We start from the raw sequence: 16,296 nt of genomic DNA, 5'->3' as shown, positions 1-16,296 counted from the left end.
GTGAACCAGATTACAGATGAACCCTCAAACAAGTTAAGGTTAGCGAGGCTAATAGGGTTTGACCTGCTTTGAGGCGATCCTAAGACTGCGCGGTCACTGAAATCTCATTTCAATATTTAAAGCGTTCGTGATTCTTGCAGTGCATGGCAGATAATTCCTTATTTCCCTTGGCGGGCCGCTGTTGACTTCCAAGCGAAAGTTAAGAACAGACGCTGACTGGCATCTCCCAGGCGAGCGCTTCCCTCCTTCACGTAGCAATCGTGTCTGCAAAATGCAACAATGCATAAGAATTCAATCTTACGAGTATGCTTGCTGCAAAACTACCTTTGTACGAATACAAAAATACTTACGTTATTAGGAAAGACGAACACACAGTATCTACAAAATGTAAAAATATTTTTGAGCTGAGTAGATTGTTCTAAATTCCAAATTCAATAAAACGTAACGACAACGCGAAACGGTTAACTATAGTCGTTCTTTTATGTACGAGGTCATTTTTCATGTACCCCGTAAATTCATTACGCAAACGTAAATAACACTAATTGTTACAAACGCAATTGTTTACTGGAAGACGGTGAAAGCCAGTCATAATTTGCGATTAGTCGCGACGGCGCTATTCCAAAGTTCAGTAATTCATAGATTTGATACGAGGCGTTGCCTCAGGTGTTGTTTTCGCCGGTAAAGTTGCTCTAAGCCGCACTGAGCTGTAGTTAGTGCAGGTTATTGCAGGTTACGAGAGTAGTTAATATTATCTCTCTTTGCGTAACCATAAAATTGGTGTCTAAGCATTTTACAAAGATAATTGTTTTCTTTATTGCGATGATAATTGAAATGTAGGTTTTCCCTCAAACGGGTCATCAAAGGTGCGATTATGTTTTAATCATTAGAAACACTAACACTTTGTCTATGTGCAAGTAAATATTAAGTAGTAAAATTAATTATGAAACAAACTTCTCAAATGTTGAATATGAACATTAAATCCAGTATATCTCATGCAACCCACCGTTCCGAATAAATAAGCGTATTCCACGAGTCAGAAGTTTGTTGAGTAGCATTAAAAGATTAAAAGTCGACAGTTCGCTCAAGCCGTATCGAATCGAAACTGAAACGACCCCGAGTCGACTGTAACATATATTTGCTATGCAGGCGGCGCGTCCGTGGCGAACTTCGCCTGGCGAATGCAAAAATTTAAATTAAAAGCATAAATCAGGCGTGTATCGAGTAAGTTTCGCGATTGCTGTGTATTTCAACTCCGCGCTTCGGAATTGTGTATTTGTACTTTTGCTTCTTGAATTTTATTACAGACTTCATCGGAAATCGCTGAAACAGTGATGGAAACTGTATTATTAGAAACGAACAGGTCTGTTTATAAATAGAATCTTCTTCGTCGTAGGCGAATTTACAAATTACAATATTATACGGGGTGGAAAAAATCAATGGGACATGAAGGGAAACTTCTTAAACTTTAACACGAATTATAATTAGATATCCTAAATAAATAAATAAATAAATAAATAATAAATAATTCTTAATGTTTATTATCGTCAAAAATAGGAAACTACCATTGAAAATATATTTTATTGCTCAGTTACCCCCTTCCAGATTTTGGACATATAATTATGATTCATACTATACCATTGATTAAGATGGGTAATTTACTTAAATGCAATATTGTTTTTATTTTTTATATGAATAACTGCATTCATAAATTTTTCGAAAAGCTTACCTGAGTCCCTAATCGAACCAACTAAAAATGAAAAAAATAAACGCTCACTACAACATTGTCAATATTAAAGATGAATATCTGATCTCTCCAATAATAAAGTATGTTTGTTGAAGAGAAATTTAAGTTTTATAGATAATATCATAATAATATGTTTCTTTAGAAAATATGTGTTAATGCAGTTATTCATATAAATAAAGGAATGTTTCCTGTAAGTAAAAGTAGCTATCTTAAATATTTATGGCAGTTTTGTAGCAGTAGAGCTCCTTGTGAAAGAGTTCGTCTAGGGAAGTACTGCCACCTTACCTATTACCTACCGATAAGCAGTAATGTGAGCGTTACATACACATGAGACTTGTCAACTTATGTCTCAAGCTGACGGGCGCAGTGGCAGTAAGGGTACTTTCAAAAGTACCTGTACGTTCAGAAGGGTCTGATCTTTGTGATCTAAAGCTCTGAGCGGCACTGCAACTGTTATGGACAGGCGTGTCGCTTACCACCAGGCACAAGACTTATTCGTCCCGTCACTTCGTATCACAAAAAAAGTACCCCTTCATATCTAATGAGATATGAAAGGGTACTTTTTTTGGGTACGTTTTATATTTCTGGCGTTTAGGATATATTTCATAATCATACTCCCGTAATCGAGTTGCTAGACCACGATACTGGTATAAAAATCAAAGGTTATTTCAATATAGCACGAACAAATTTAATTTTTTCAAATTACGTTTTGCAACCTGTAAGTACAACTAAAATAATAATAGGGTGATAACTACTTATACAAAGACCGAGCACTGAGAAAATTTCATTCGATCCTGCTGGATTCGAACCAGAGCCATCAGCATGCCATGTATGTCACTTTCCTAACTGAGCTAGGGAACAAAGCAATAGACCTTACGAATATTTCTATGTGCTTGTTGCAGATTTTTGTTTCTAGTTTTTACGAGTTTTCGCCAGTCGGACCGAAGGAATTTTTCTTAGTGTCCAAACTATCTATTAATAATTATAACAAACTAGGTAGTAGAGTCATTTCACAAATAATAATTGAATATCATTACAGTGAAACATCGTCTATTCAATAAACTTACTAATATAATATTAATAGGGTTGTCTGACTTTAAGTTGCGAGTGACGACACAGGCAACAACAACGTCAAACAGGCTAATTACATTTCATCAGTAATTAAATAGTAATTACAGAGGACATTCAGGAGGGCATGGAGGATTCACTGTTGTCAGTCCTCATTGATTTTTCTAACGCTTTCAATGCTGTTGACCGTGATATCCTTCTTGCTATCCTTGCATATCTGCGAATCTCCTCCGGAACTGGACTGGTTTTCTTCATATCTTCGAGGACGCAAGCAAGTGGTTCGTGCTAAAGACTCCTTGTCTAATTGGTCAGGCCTTGAGGCAGGTGTCCCCCAAGGTGGAATTCTTTCCCCTCTATTGTTCTCCGTTTTCATCAATTTAATTTGTCCTATCCTCCACAATTCTTACCATCTGTATGCAGATGATCTGCAAATATACGCGCAGGCCAAGATTAACTGCCTGGATGATGCGATACTAGCGCGTAATGAAGACCTGCGGCGTATCGCTGATTGGTCGAGTAAGTTTGGCATCAGTGTCAACCCAAGTAAGTGCCAAGGTATTGTCGTGGGTAGTTCTCATGCTTTGACTAGGTTGGACATGAGCTCTGTCGCGCCTCTTTCTTATAATGATACACCTATTGTTTTCGCACCTCATGTTGTGAATCTGGGACTGCACATTGATAGTACTTTAAGCTGGAAACCTCAGATTAATTGCATTAGTCAGAAGATCATTGGTAAGATCCTTAAGATCGTTCTACCAGTTCAATAACTTTCTACCCACCGCAACGAAAATCCTCTTAGTACAGGCCACTATTTTTCCTATCCTTAATTATGCTGATGTGTGTTATGCTGATACCACTCAGGAACTTCTCAACAAATTGGATCGCTTGGTCAATAGTTGCATTCGCTTTATTTATGGACTTCGAAAATTTGATCACGTGTAAATATTTAACACAAAAAAGGATGACTAAACTAATAGTACATAAATGTATATTTAGAATCTTACATAGAGCCCAGAGAACAATACCGAAATGACGACTGATAACTTTCAAGAGCAAGCGATTACGAGTAAATTTAACGACCCCTAATGAAGAGTATATAAACCTGCTTATTTGAAAACGATACTTCGCAGATAATTACAACTCAAGAACCCTGGCTAAGCGTCTTTGAATTAATTGCTTGCGTTATTATGAGTATCATAATTTCATAATCTTAATGAAGAGGACTTAAGAAAGTAAAAGGAGAAATTTTAATCTTGTAAATCTTTCTTTATGACGCAAATTCGGGAATCCATTTCGAAGTCCAATAAAAATAAGGAAAATCAACAACTTCTTAACCTGCCAATGTTAACGTAAATAAAATAAGTGCTCTATATAAATTAGTTAAGTAACAAATAAATTCATTTCTTAAATATTTTCAATTCAAATTGCCAAAGAAATAGACACATGAGTAGGTTTTAGCAACAAAAAAACCTAAATAATTTGGGAAAATTACTTTATAATGTACTAGACAGTTACCAAGAGTAAAAGAGGGTGCACTGAAAACAAAAGCGATTGAAATAAACAACATGCTGTTGAACGTGATAATGTAACTTGTTTCCACCTGAGCCCATCAAATACAATTATTGCAACAACAAGTACAATGATTGCAACAATAATTTTAAGTAATATATTTTATCATATTGTGATTGACTCACCAAGAGACCGCACAAGACTTGAATGGAGTCCGTTTTTATTTTCAGTATGAAAAGATTCGTACGACCCGTTTCCGAACGCACTAATTTAAGATCCGTAGTCGCCTACTCACACATACCACACACACGACAGACGGTAGATAGACGTGATAGCATGTTTATAGCTAGCTTCTTACAGTAATATAAGTATGTCAGCTTCGTAATAAATCTAATTATATAAATTAGGACTACCTACAAATTGATACTTATACTTTATGAGGTAAGCGTACGCAATAAACAATAACTTGCAACACTCCCCGATGATTTACGCTCGACCCTTGCGTGAGGTCAACAGCCGCAGCAAACGAGCATAACTTGTGCGAGTTGCCTTAGCACATAAGGTGAAAATGGCGATATTTTGCTAATAAATAATTAAACTTATACAACTTTTATATTACGAGGGCTTAATTCATTGCGACCACCATTGTGTTATATTTTACGATGATCTAAGAAAACATTATCATCGTCACGCGCTGTGACTATATATACTACGGAACATTGATAGAAATAATGATCAGTACAGAGTACTAAAAAACCTACCTCAAAAGTCATTCACCACCTAGTATGCCACCCTTAGTGGTGGAATATTTTCTTCAAATTTAAATGGGACCACTTCTGAGGTATCCTCTTTCCAATAGAAAAGAATCATCAAAATCGGTAACATACACACAAAAAAAACATGCAGTCGAATTGAGAACCTCCTCCTTTTTTTGAAGTCGGTTAAAAATGAGGCTCGCACGCAGTTTTCCTGGTACGTTGTTGAAACATTGTTGTTATCTAAATATTTATGCATTTAATAAGCTCACAAACATAGTCATCATTATTTTTATTTGACTTATGCAATAGTGTATTAAATATTATTCCTTACAACAATCAAAGTTAATGCTTGTTCAATTTGTTCTAATATGTAATTTATGCTTAGTAATTTTATAGGTATGGACTGTAAGCATTAAAATCGTACCTAGTATATATAAGTTTGCATTCATAATGCGACTCGCAGACTTAATTTGAGTCGGTTTGATTGCAGCCGTCGGCGGCGTCAGCTGGGAGGAATGGTGGACCTACGACGGGATCTCAGGTGAGCCAACCACTTCATTCGCTTTCCTTATATTATTATTTTCTATATATTATATTATATATTCCAACTCCAGTACAAGTTTTTAACTCTAATTAGAAGTTTGGTTAAGATTACCTAATTTGTAATTCTTACAATAAATCTAAAATAAAAAAAAGCAATGAAACTATTATCGATTCGAAGATGTTCGAGTTTTGCGAAATATGACAGTTGCATTGGTAACCTATTTAATGTATTATTTGATTTATCAATTAAAAGTTAAAAAGAGTTAACATGATTAAAATTAGTTGCGTTAATAATTAAATTCGCCTGTGTCCCAAAAATTCAAATGAGATTGATGTACAGCCTTTACAAAATACCACCGTTTTGTTTTTGACTGTTTCAATAGGCAATGATATTACAGCAGGTGACATAAACATTTTGTTTTAACTTTTTTTTAATATAAGGGTCATCAACTACTTCATTAAACACAAATGTATTCTATTATCGATTCAGTTGTAAATCCGATTGTGGAGCGTAGTACTGTCTTAGCTAGAGCTGCCAGGTCTTAAAACCGAATTGCCGGACAGATAGACGTTTAGCCAGACATTTGGGTAAAAAGGTCGAACACCCCACATTTTAAATGATTTTGTGTCGTAATTTAATACGATAATTTTTAGAAACGTAAGACCAAGCTTTTTTAATCATTTAATGGACTATAATTGGCTGTCCAAATATAAAAAGCATAACAAAAGCCGGACATGCCGGACACGCATCCAAAAAGCCTATGTCCAGCTTTATTCGAACGCCTGCCAACGCAATGAAACAAATAACTTTACTTCTATTATTTTAGGAAATCGAAAAAGATTTTTACTGGTACTAAAGTTGTTTGGTATTGTTGGGAATACAGGTTTGATCCTTAAAAACCCTGCATTCTCGTCCACAAAATACGACTATTAATATAATACGACAGTTTTTACACTACTTGCATTTCTCCAATCATTTATGCTGAATGTACTTAATTGCGTCGAAATGTCAAGCTATTCAACCAAACAATAACGTGGTAAAAAAGATAAAAGATACCTATTTAGCATAGATAATAATGAAATAGCAAACCTGTTAGATAACGTAGATCATACTGGGGTACAATGTGCTTACACTGTACAACGTAGCTAATTACTAATGTGACTGAATATTGCATCAGACGGTCGTTGTGGTGGCACACCACTCGCCAACTTCGGTCCGATATAGCGGATACATTTTTAACGAGAAACCACGATGCCTGTACGACTAAATAAGAATCACGTTAAATGTGCATTTATATGAAGGTAGAACTGACTTTAAATATAATCCTTTTAGAATATAAAGATGATAAAAATGCAACGAAAATCATGCTTTTTAAATTTTATTCACGTTTCGATTTCTACAAACAATAGCTATCTATGCATGTAGTGATGTATCAACTCGTAGAGGCGTCTCACTGTCAGAATCAAGATTCTTTTTTTTAATAAATTTTGTTTAAAGTAATATGAAAATTTGTGAAAAATGACAAGAGATTATAACAAACCCAAATTAGTTTAAAGGTGACAGTAAAAATATATGTTTAAGGGAATGATACGATAACACACCTCACAATTTGGCGAGTAATGCAATATGAATGCAAGATAAATCACCCGTATAAATTTCACATCACGTAAAAACCGGCATAAATGTTATCGGCCCCCGAAGCAGATAATATGCCACACGGTGAAGCGAATATTTAGAACTTGCGATAGGTCATTTCCCTGCTATTCTTTTGACTAAATCTTACTTATATGGTTTAATATATAATTTATATTTTTTTAGTTTATATTTCATTCATGTATACATACACTTCATGCTCTTTCCCTATCGGGACACGCAGAGGCTACAGGGCATAAGGGTACTCTTACTCGTACCAACTACATCTTATCGTGTCTCTCGATGGCTTGCCATCATGGTGAAAGGATTTGTCAATTGATGTAAGGTACTCGCCGCAGACATATATGTAAATAGACACAGCGATCTGTATGAAAACCAAGCTTGTCACATTTTTTGTACTAGGAGGTACACGTGACGTCAGAAGCGCTATTTAGTTAAGAGGAAAACCGTTCGGTACTATAGCGATAGATTAAATCGTAAACGCAGCACGTATTAGAAAAAGGATTTTTCAAGTATTTGTTGATTGTAAGAAGCTTTGAAATAATTGTTATAGTAAAATAATACCTGAATAAGATAATTAAGTTCTTTATTGATACATGTTTTGAAAAAAAAGTTGTTCCAAACAACTAAAAAAAAACAACTACAAACTTTATAGAATATTTTTTATAATTTTTTAAAGGTCTTAAGAATTATCATCCTTTTGTTTCCAAAATCGATGAGAATCGAAAACTGTATTGCATAAAGTGAACACACTAATCGTAAAATTTGACCAAAAACATGAAGAAGCGGCCGTACCACGAAACTGAAAGCATTATATGAAAGTATCGCTCGTTCTATATTCATGGCGTTCTAAAGAAGGACCCCAAGTATACCGCATCAAGTAAAACCCGCAATGTATACGAATCACGCGGCTAATACTTGTTTGATTACAAAATTACATAACTGTAAGGCAAGGTTCCTGTTTATTTATCTTCTCACAGCTGTGGTGTTTTTCTTAGCAGTTTCTAATGGCACAATTAGGCATTTTTCGCGTTTTCGCGACCGTGCGTGACCGCGAGTTATCGCGGCCCGGCCGTGAGGCCGGGCTGAAGCGTAGCAGCGGCAACTTAGCGTTTATAAGCGAAGTAGGTACACTTACGGCATCTATTTAGATATATATCTGTGGTGCTCGCCGATTGTGATCCAAGGTGCACACCAGATGTACAGGAAAGGAAGGGTACGTCGTAGTGAGAATCTTTTTGTGCATCCCAGTCTTACCAATAGCCTGCTCACACTCGCCTTATAAATCTGTTTCGGCAATATTCATTCTTTACTTCCCATTAAGTCTTAAAAAACAACTTGATGGATGAAACGAGATTATTGAAATATTTCAGTAAATAAATTTGAAATAATAATGTACGTATTATCTCGAATGAACTTGTTGCAGCAATTGGTTATAATACATCATTAATATTCCCAAGAAATCCATGACTTAACCACTTAAATTAAAAAAAAAATTCTATTGTACTTTTCCGGAGCTCGATTTGCATAAAACTTGTGTTTTTTACGAGAGACGTAAAAAAGCATTTATAAGCAAAATCCTCATTTCGGACCCCAAGAGTTAATTTTAATTTAAACCTTAAACCAGTCCTATATATTGTAAAACGAAAAAAATCCATCTATGTATTCAATTAGAAATACGTACTTATATAATTTTGAAATAGGCAAATGACAAGTAAAAGTGCGTCCTCCCTGGCGATTATGGTATCGTGGTTGCATAGGTTTTGAAGCGTGTGAGGTAGATGTGGAGAAATTCATTGCACAATGTTTGAACATTTAACTTAAAAAAATTTAATATACTATGTTATTGTAAAATAAGCTTATAGTCGCCGACGTGTTTATTATGAAAGATGGGAAAGAAAATTTCATTGAAAATAACAATCGAATGAAACTGATTTTTCCTTAAATGAAAACAAACAAACATTGTGTTTTTTTCTGTTTAGTCAATCATGTTTCGGCCCCCATAGTTCACTACCAGCACCTTCTGTTTTCGTTATCAAACAAAAAGTAGAATTCGTATTTTTTAATGTCAAATATCCGATTTCCCGTGTGATTGAAAAACGTCTGTTTTAGGTTCTCATTTCATTTTAAGTTGCTTTGCAAGTCCTCCTAGGTATTTATAAATGAATGTTTAATAAACTAATATTAGATTGTAACGATGTCCATATTATATGTAGTAGTGCCCATATTATACAAATAGTACCCCCACATTGTATATACCATAGTGTGCTTTTAAATTTTGTTTGAATTTCTCGTTCCTAAAACAGAATAAATAAATACCTTGAACGTGTACTCCCAAACAGCACACCCACATCTAAATATATACTATAGGATATCTAACAGAATTTAATTCGATTGAATATTTTAAGAGTTCAAATTCCGTCAAGACATCTCGAAGAAGGTTTCTAGATAATTTAAAGTAAAAGTGGGCACAACTTTATTAGTAGATCACAAGAGTGCTTTGAGAAACTATCTATATGTAGTGTTAAGAGTGATTCTTATCTATTTTCTCAAGTAACCCTTCTCGAATGCTACAAGACCATTTATAGGATGTAGACAGTTTTTATTTAGTCTTGTAGACAGTTTTTAGATAATTTATAGTCTTTGATAGTTTTCTTAGTAATACTATTTTAAAACCAAAATACTAAAACGTTACAAACATAAGACGCAATTCTCTTAATACTAATAGATTTCAAGTTTAATGGCTTACAAAATATAAACTGTCAAAATTGCGAAACAACATGACGAAATTAGATACAATATTCCTGACTTTTTCGCGCAATGTCTAATCGGTTAGAAAACGCGAATTGACGTGCGACTTTAAATACATTGTGAAAAGTGATGTAAAACCTGTCATAAAACTAAAAAATAACTCACAAATTTCCAAGAAGTTCTAGGCTTCTTCTAGCTAATTTCAACTTAGATTTACTTTTAAAAAAAAAAAATTTTCTCGGCTACTTATATTGTATTTCTGACTAAGAATGACTAATATATATATTAGTCAAAAAAAAACACTAGGGCAAAGAAACAATTGAAAAAAATCCAATTTGTCGCATAAAAATGTTTTTCTGTATAATTATATGGAATGTGTTATATATGACTAGAAAGGTGGATAAATTCCCTATCATATAAATATAAGGAATATTTTAATGACATACCTTACTTATGTTGGAAGAAATAACATTTTCATTACAAAATTGAGGTTATTTCTTCACGCCAACCACATTTGACACAATGATTTCACTGTATTCTATTGACAGACGGCACAATACACATACACAACATTGAAGTACAGTAGTTTACGCGCTCATTTCAATTATTTTTATCACTTATTTGTCAACAAACAAATGCTGGCCATAACCGGCCCGAGCGGGAATTACGACTATTGTATCCAGTGTTGCCAATTTGTGCGGAATTCCCCAAATTGTGGGGTTTCTACTAGATTGGGGGTTTTGTGGGGATTGGCGCTATGTGAGGAAAATGTGGGGATTCTAACATGTTATCATTTTGTTTAATCTATCAATTGCTGATGCATCGCTAGTTTGATCGTTACTGTTAGAAACACTGTGATGGACTACATCGACGTGTTTTTCAACATCGCACATCTCTCGTATTATTAACAAACAGTTTAAATAGAATTATTATTAGAGCACTTGGTTCTGAATTGTTAAATTACCAGTCGGTGCGTGTTGAGTTCGCGATTCTTTCTCCCGCTTAGCCGGTCCCCGGTATGAATCAAAACGAAATCAGCTATTGATAAGCAAAGCCGAGCAGTTGGTACTTCTACACCACAACTTAACACTCGTTAACTTTAAATATTAAATATAGGTCGAAACTCATTGATTATTTCTAACATTAACATGTCACAAATACATAGTGTAACAAATGCACAACAAATAATCCATTTACTTAATTTTGTAAGGCAAAGAAAAATGATTTTTTGTTCAGACTAATTATAGGTTAATATTGAATCAAACTAATTTTATAATTAATATAACTGCCTCCGTGGTCGAACGGTTACCATGCCGGACTGCCATGCAGAGGTCCCAGGTTCGATTCCCTGGTCGGGAGAAATATTTGTATGGCCTACATTTATTTCTTTCGTGAGTTTGGGTGTAACTTGTGGTTGTCTACGTGTGTATCCATGGCATCCGCGGCACAGGGTTTCCCTAGTGCGGGGCTATGTTGAGTGTGTACGTTATTATTATTATTATTAAAATAAATAAACGATTTGAGGTCATTTAATTTTATAATAGCTTTACTTTTTACATTCTGTTTACATTCACAGCAAACGTAATAGATTATTACATTCTGAGTTTCTTAATTTTTTATTATATTTTTAATCGATGTATTTCTAATAAATAATGAAAACTCGAGATGTGGGGAATTTGTGGGGAATATGAACTTTGCCCTCCCCAAATTTGGAGATCTAACCGTGATTTTTGGGAATTTTGAATAATTGGCATTGGCAACGCTGTTTGTATCGAATGAGGTGCCTTAATATCCAAGGACTTAATATCACCACCTCCACCAGATCTTTTAATGTTCTTTACTTTATCTATTTTGCGTAGTATTTTTTAAAATAAAATCTACTGAAGACGCGCTGTAACGTGATGGCCAATAAGTACAAACACTACAGAATGTCTATAAATTAAATATATCTAGAATAAATTTAAGAACACTAGTTTTTAGAGTATTAGTAGACTTTACTGAATGTATATAGAACAATTTTACTAAAAATAATCAGTTGTTCTACAGATGAACTTAAAATAAGAACTATAAGAGTAAATCTTAAGAGAGATTATACTTAATTAAGTTGTTTGGGATTAAGAAGGTGTTAAAATTTTGACTTGAGTGAAATAAGTCTATAAGAACAATTTCTTTTTTCTAAAACCATTTATAGAGAACTATTATCTAAATCAATACCATATTAAGACTGTTTATAGATATAACAGTTTTATGGCGTATAAAGTGTGCTCCTTGGGCGATGCATTCATATGTACCTCATGGTACAATTTTATTTGAAATGATCTTTCTTATAACATTAACATTAATCTACTCGCCAAAACCATACAACAAATTACCTTAATGATATGCTTCAAAACTACCAATTGATATCGCATATAAACGATGTTACAAGATTAGACTCATGACTGTACCTCATAATAAGTAATATAAAAAAGGCCTCCGGAAAATTGATGCATTTAGCTCTATCTGATGACAACACGGCACAAGTACTTGTTATACCCAATAAAAATAGGACAACTCCTGAAAAGACACTTTATTTATTTAAAAGAGATTATTCCGACGAGAATATTAATAAATTTCGAAATTATCTGTATAATCTGTCATTTTCGGAAGTTACCGTTGAAAACAGTTAAATAAGGCGTTTGCTTGTTTCTATGACTGGTTCATTCTTCTATATAGGTTGTGTTTTCCAAAAATAAAAATTAAAGTGAACCACAAATATATTAGACCAAAATGGATAACCTTATGGATGAAGTTGGTCTCAAAAAAAGCTGTTTAACTAAACGGAAACTGCGATTTAACTATTATGAAAATTATTCCTGTGTAAATAAACAAAAATATAATAAATAGTCAAAAATACTAAAACTATGTCTTCACATGTCGCAAAAAAATTGTAACGATGACTACATAAATAAATATAAAAATAAATGTTAAGCAACTTGGAATTTAATTAATGAAAGAAATAATAATTACATTTTAGAGAATAACTTTATTAGACAGTTAATAATAAATGACAAGAAATTCGGGATTCAATAGGTATTGCTACGGAATTTAATAATTATTTCATGAATATGATAGAGACGTATAGATAAAGTGAATGTCGTAATACATATTGTTCGATTACATTGCATAGCATTTTTCTCGAACTAGTTACTATCGGAGAAGTAATAACTACTATAGGTTTATTAAATAAGACAAATGCAGCGGGTTATGACGAAATAACCACTAATATAGCAAAAAAATGTAAGACTGAATTAGCTCCAGTTCTGGTCTATTTGATAAATTTGTCGTTTGAGGAAGGTATTTTTCCAGATCTGCTTAAAATGTCGATAATCAAACCAGTCCATAAAAAAGGTGATGCAAATAACTAACTAAAGACTGATTACATTACTTGTGCCGGTTACATCCAAGATCTTTGAAAAGTTGATACATAAACGTCTAATGAGGTACACAAATTAATTTGACATATTTAAGAAAAATAAATTTGGTTTTCGAGCGAGTAAATCAACGAAATTAGCATGTTTTCAAATAATGCACAAAATTATTACAAACTTAAATGATAGAAATAATACAATAGGGATATTTTTGGACATGACCAAAGCATTCGACTTTGTAGAGCACAATATATTACTAAATAAATTGGAAAATTACGGAATCAGAGGTAAATCACTAGAATGGGTAAAGTGTCACATAAGTAAAGTCTGTAACAAAATAAATAGTTATGTCTATATGATGAGTAAACTGAAAAAGACAACAGAAGAAAACAGAAGAACTGCAATACCTCAAACCCTACTTACAGCCTATTACGGTCATGTCGAGTCAAATCTCAGATACGGTTTCTTGTTGTGGGGAAGCAGTACTAATGCTGACAGAAAAGACGTGTGCGAGTTGTGTGGGGCACCACCAGATCAATCATGTAGACCTTTGTTTCAAAGACTAGGAATTATGTCTCTCCCCATTACGTACATATATGAGTTACGTACTTTTGTAAGAACACATGAAGGTTTGTTCAAGCGAGCGAAAGATAACCAAAACCAATTTCCCAAACACCAAAACAGACTGGCCACGTACGGCATTGTACTAGAAAAGTAGTAAGCGAATGTGTGTCAAAGTTTATAATAGTTTACCAGATTCACTAAAATGGCAACCAATAAACAGGTTTAAGTGTTTATTAAAACAGTGGTTGAAAGAAAAAACATATTACAGTGTAAATGAAATTTTTAATAAGTAAATTATATTGCTATTTATATATAATTAATGTAATTTCATAATTTGACTAATAATTTAAGAAAAGTTTCTAAGTGACATAGTAATATGTAAAAAAATAATTATTTGAAATTATTATTTGTATGTATAACGTAAAATGTAATTAATTAGAGACACAGCTTTTTAATTTAGCATGCTTATATTAGTCATTACACATCATGTTGCATTGACTCTTATTTTATATATTGCATGTCAGAAATGGCTAAATGTATGACACATTATTCTGTAAACATTACCATCTAGTATTGTACCTACTTACCACATTTAAAGCAATAAATGATTGATTTGATTTGATCTTGTGGGAGGTACTTTGTAGGTTGTGTCAAAGAGAAGGCATCAAGGCCTAATGGTAAATTAAGGGCGCTTAAGGGGTAACCCTTACTATTGATGCTGAAACCTGCTGGATGGGTGTGATGCTGATACACAACGTCAAGAAGAGCCACCCTAAATTCGTCGTATTTATTTTAACATCGTTTGACAAAATTCCATTTTTAAAGGTTGCTAAATCATAAATTATTAAATTTACTATCAAAGTTATTTCAATAGAGACGGGGTGCATTCACTGTCTACCCAATGATCATGTAAGCCAACGAACTGACCATGGTACATCCTGCCATAATCAATTGCCTAGACTTTACCCCGAAAATTATAATAAAATATACATGTATGATAAGCAGTGATCGGATTTCAGGGAGTTAATTTAGCTAAAGTAAAGAATAATGTAGACATTGCCTTCTAGAAATCCCGGGATTTCTCGGAACTTTGTATTTGGATATGCGAATTATTTATTGAAATTTGTCCCCAAATTTGTATCAACAATTTATATTGTAGTTGTGTTACTACAGGTACTCACGTATTTAAATACCTACTTTAGCCATTTAAAAAAATAAATATTCAACAACCTGTATTTTGGAATGTTTAGAATATAAACAGTGAAAAAAGAAATTTTATATACATTGATAGCGAAATGGGTATGTCCATATTAAGAAAACGTTCATGCTTTAGGTAAATTAACTCCCTTCATTCCGATCACTGATGATAAGTCAATGGAGACTTTATGGTCGTAATTGTCAAACGCCTTTTCGAACTAAATTTCTTAAATAAACCTAGTGTATAGTCCGTAGTCACCATAAACTCAAGCAATAACAATTATTTCAGGTCAACTTATTCATTTTTTATTTATATTGCCAATACAATTACAAAGATAAATACGTAAAACAGTATTAAGCAGGGTCAGGACGTGGAGTAAGACGAACACCGGAGGAAGAGGAACTTGAAACCTTAACTCATAATCTAAAGAGTTTAGCAGTATAGTCTCTCAGTCGGTAAAACAGACAAACAAATTAGTTTAAACGTTTTTAAAGAGATGTCGCTACGATGTCCCAAATCCAAACGGTGCAAAACATAAATTTTGAAATTTTTTGTGAACTGTTGAGAACACGAAGTACCTATAAGTTACTTACCTTTATATGAAATACGATGTACTGTTTCTCTTACCCCATCTTTTGGGGGAAGAGAAACGTTACTATTTGCACGTTTTTGGCGAATACGTCGTAAGTATTGAATTTAGCGTAATAATTGTTAAAACATGTAAAGCTGCAAAACAAAGACTTAGTGTACTTCGAAATTCTTATAAGACTTTATCGTTCCTCCTAGAGGTCAAAACATTCGACTTAAAATAAAGTATGTTTCTCTTACCCCACTTCACTAATATTAAGTTTTTTTCAATGATTGCGCATTCATGGTTAAACGGTAAATCTTTTAAAATAAAGAGTGATGCTTTTCAGTGAGTCAGTGGCACGTAGTATCTACAGGGTTTAATCGTCAAGTGTACCCAGGCGTTTATTCCATAAATATAAGAGATACCAAAAAGCTTTAAACTGATATCGAGTCATCAATAACTTTTTAAAGATGAAACTAGAAATATTCAAAATTTTAACATTAAGCTCTCTTATAGATTTAATAAT

At 33.5% G+C, this 16,296-nt stretch overlaps 1 protein-coding gene across 1 annotated transcript in view; it reads left to right on the top strand.

Moving 5' to 3' along the window:
- LOC113235193 (carbonic anhydrase-related protein 10) overlaps nt 1-16,296 on the top strand; it is a 54,193-nt gene that overhangs the window by 20,008 nt on the left and 17,889 nt on the right. Inside the window, exon 3 of the mRNA XM_026470809.1 lies at nt 5,570-5,620. Coding sequence (XP_026326594.1) covers nt 5,570-5,620 — 51 coding nt within the window. The remainder of the gene's footprint in view (nt 1-5,569; nt 5,621-16,296) is intronic.

The sequence above is a fragment of the Hyposmocoma kahamanoa genome, unplaced genomic scaffold (assembly GCF_003589595.1).
Source record: "Hyposmocoma kahamanoa isolate Upper Pololo Valley unplaced genomic scaffold, ASM358959v1 87, whole genome shotgun sequence".
Taxonomy (NCBI): domain Eukaryota; kingdom Metazoa; phylum Arthropoda; class Insecta; order Lepidoptera; family Cosmopterigidae; genus Hyposmocoma; species Hyposmocoma kahamanoa.
This window is presented reverse-complemented; position numbering and strand designations above follow the sequence as displayed.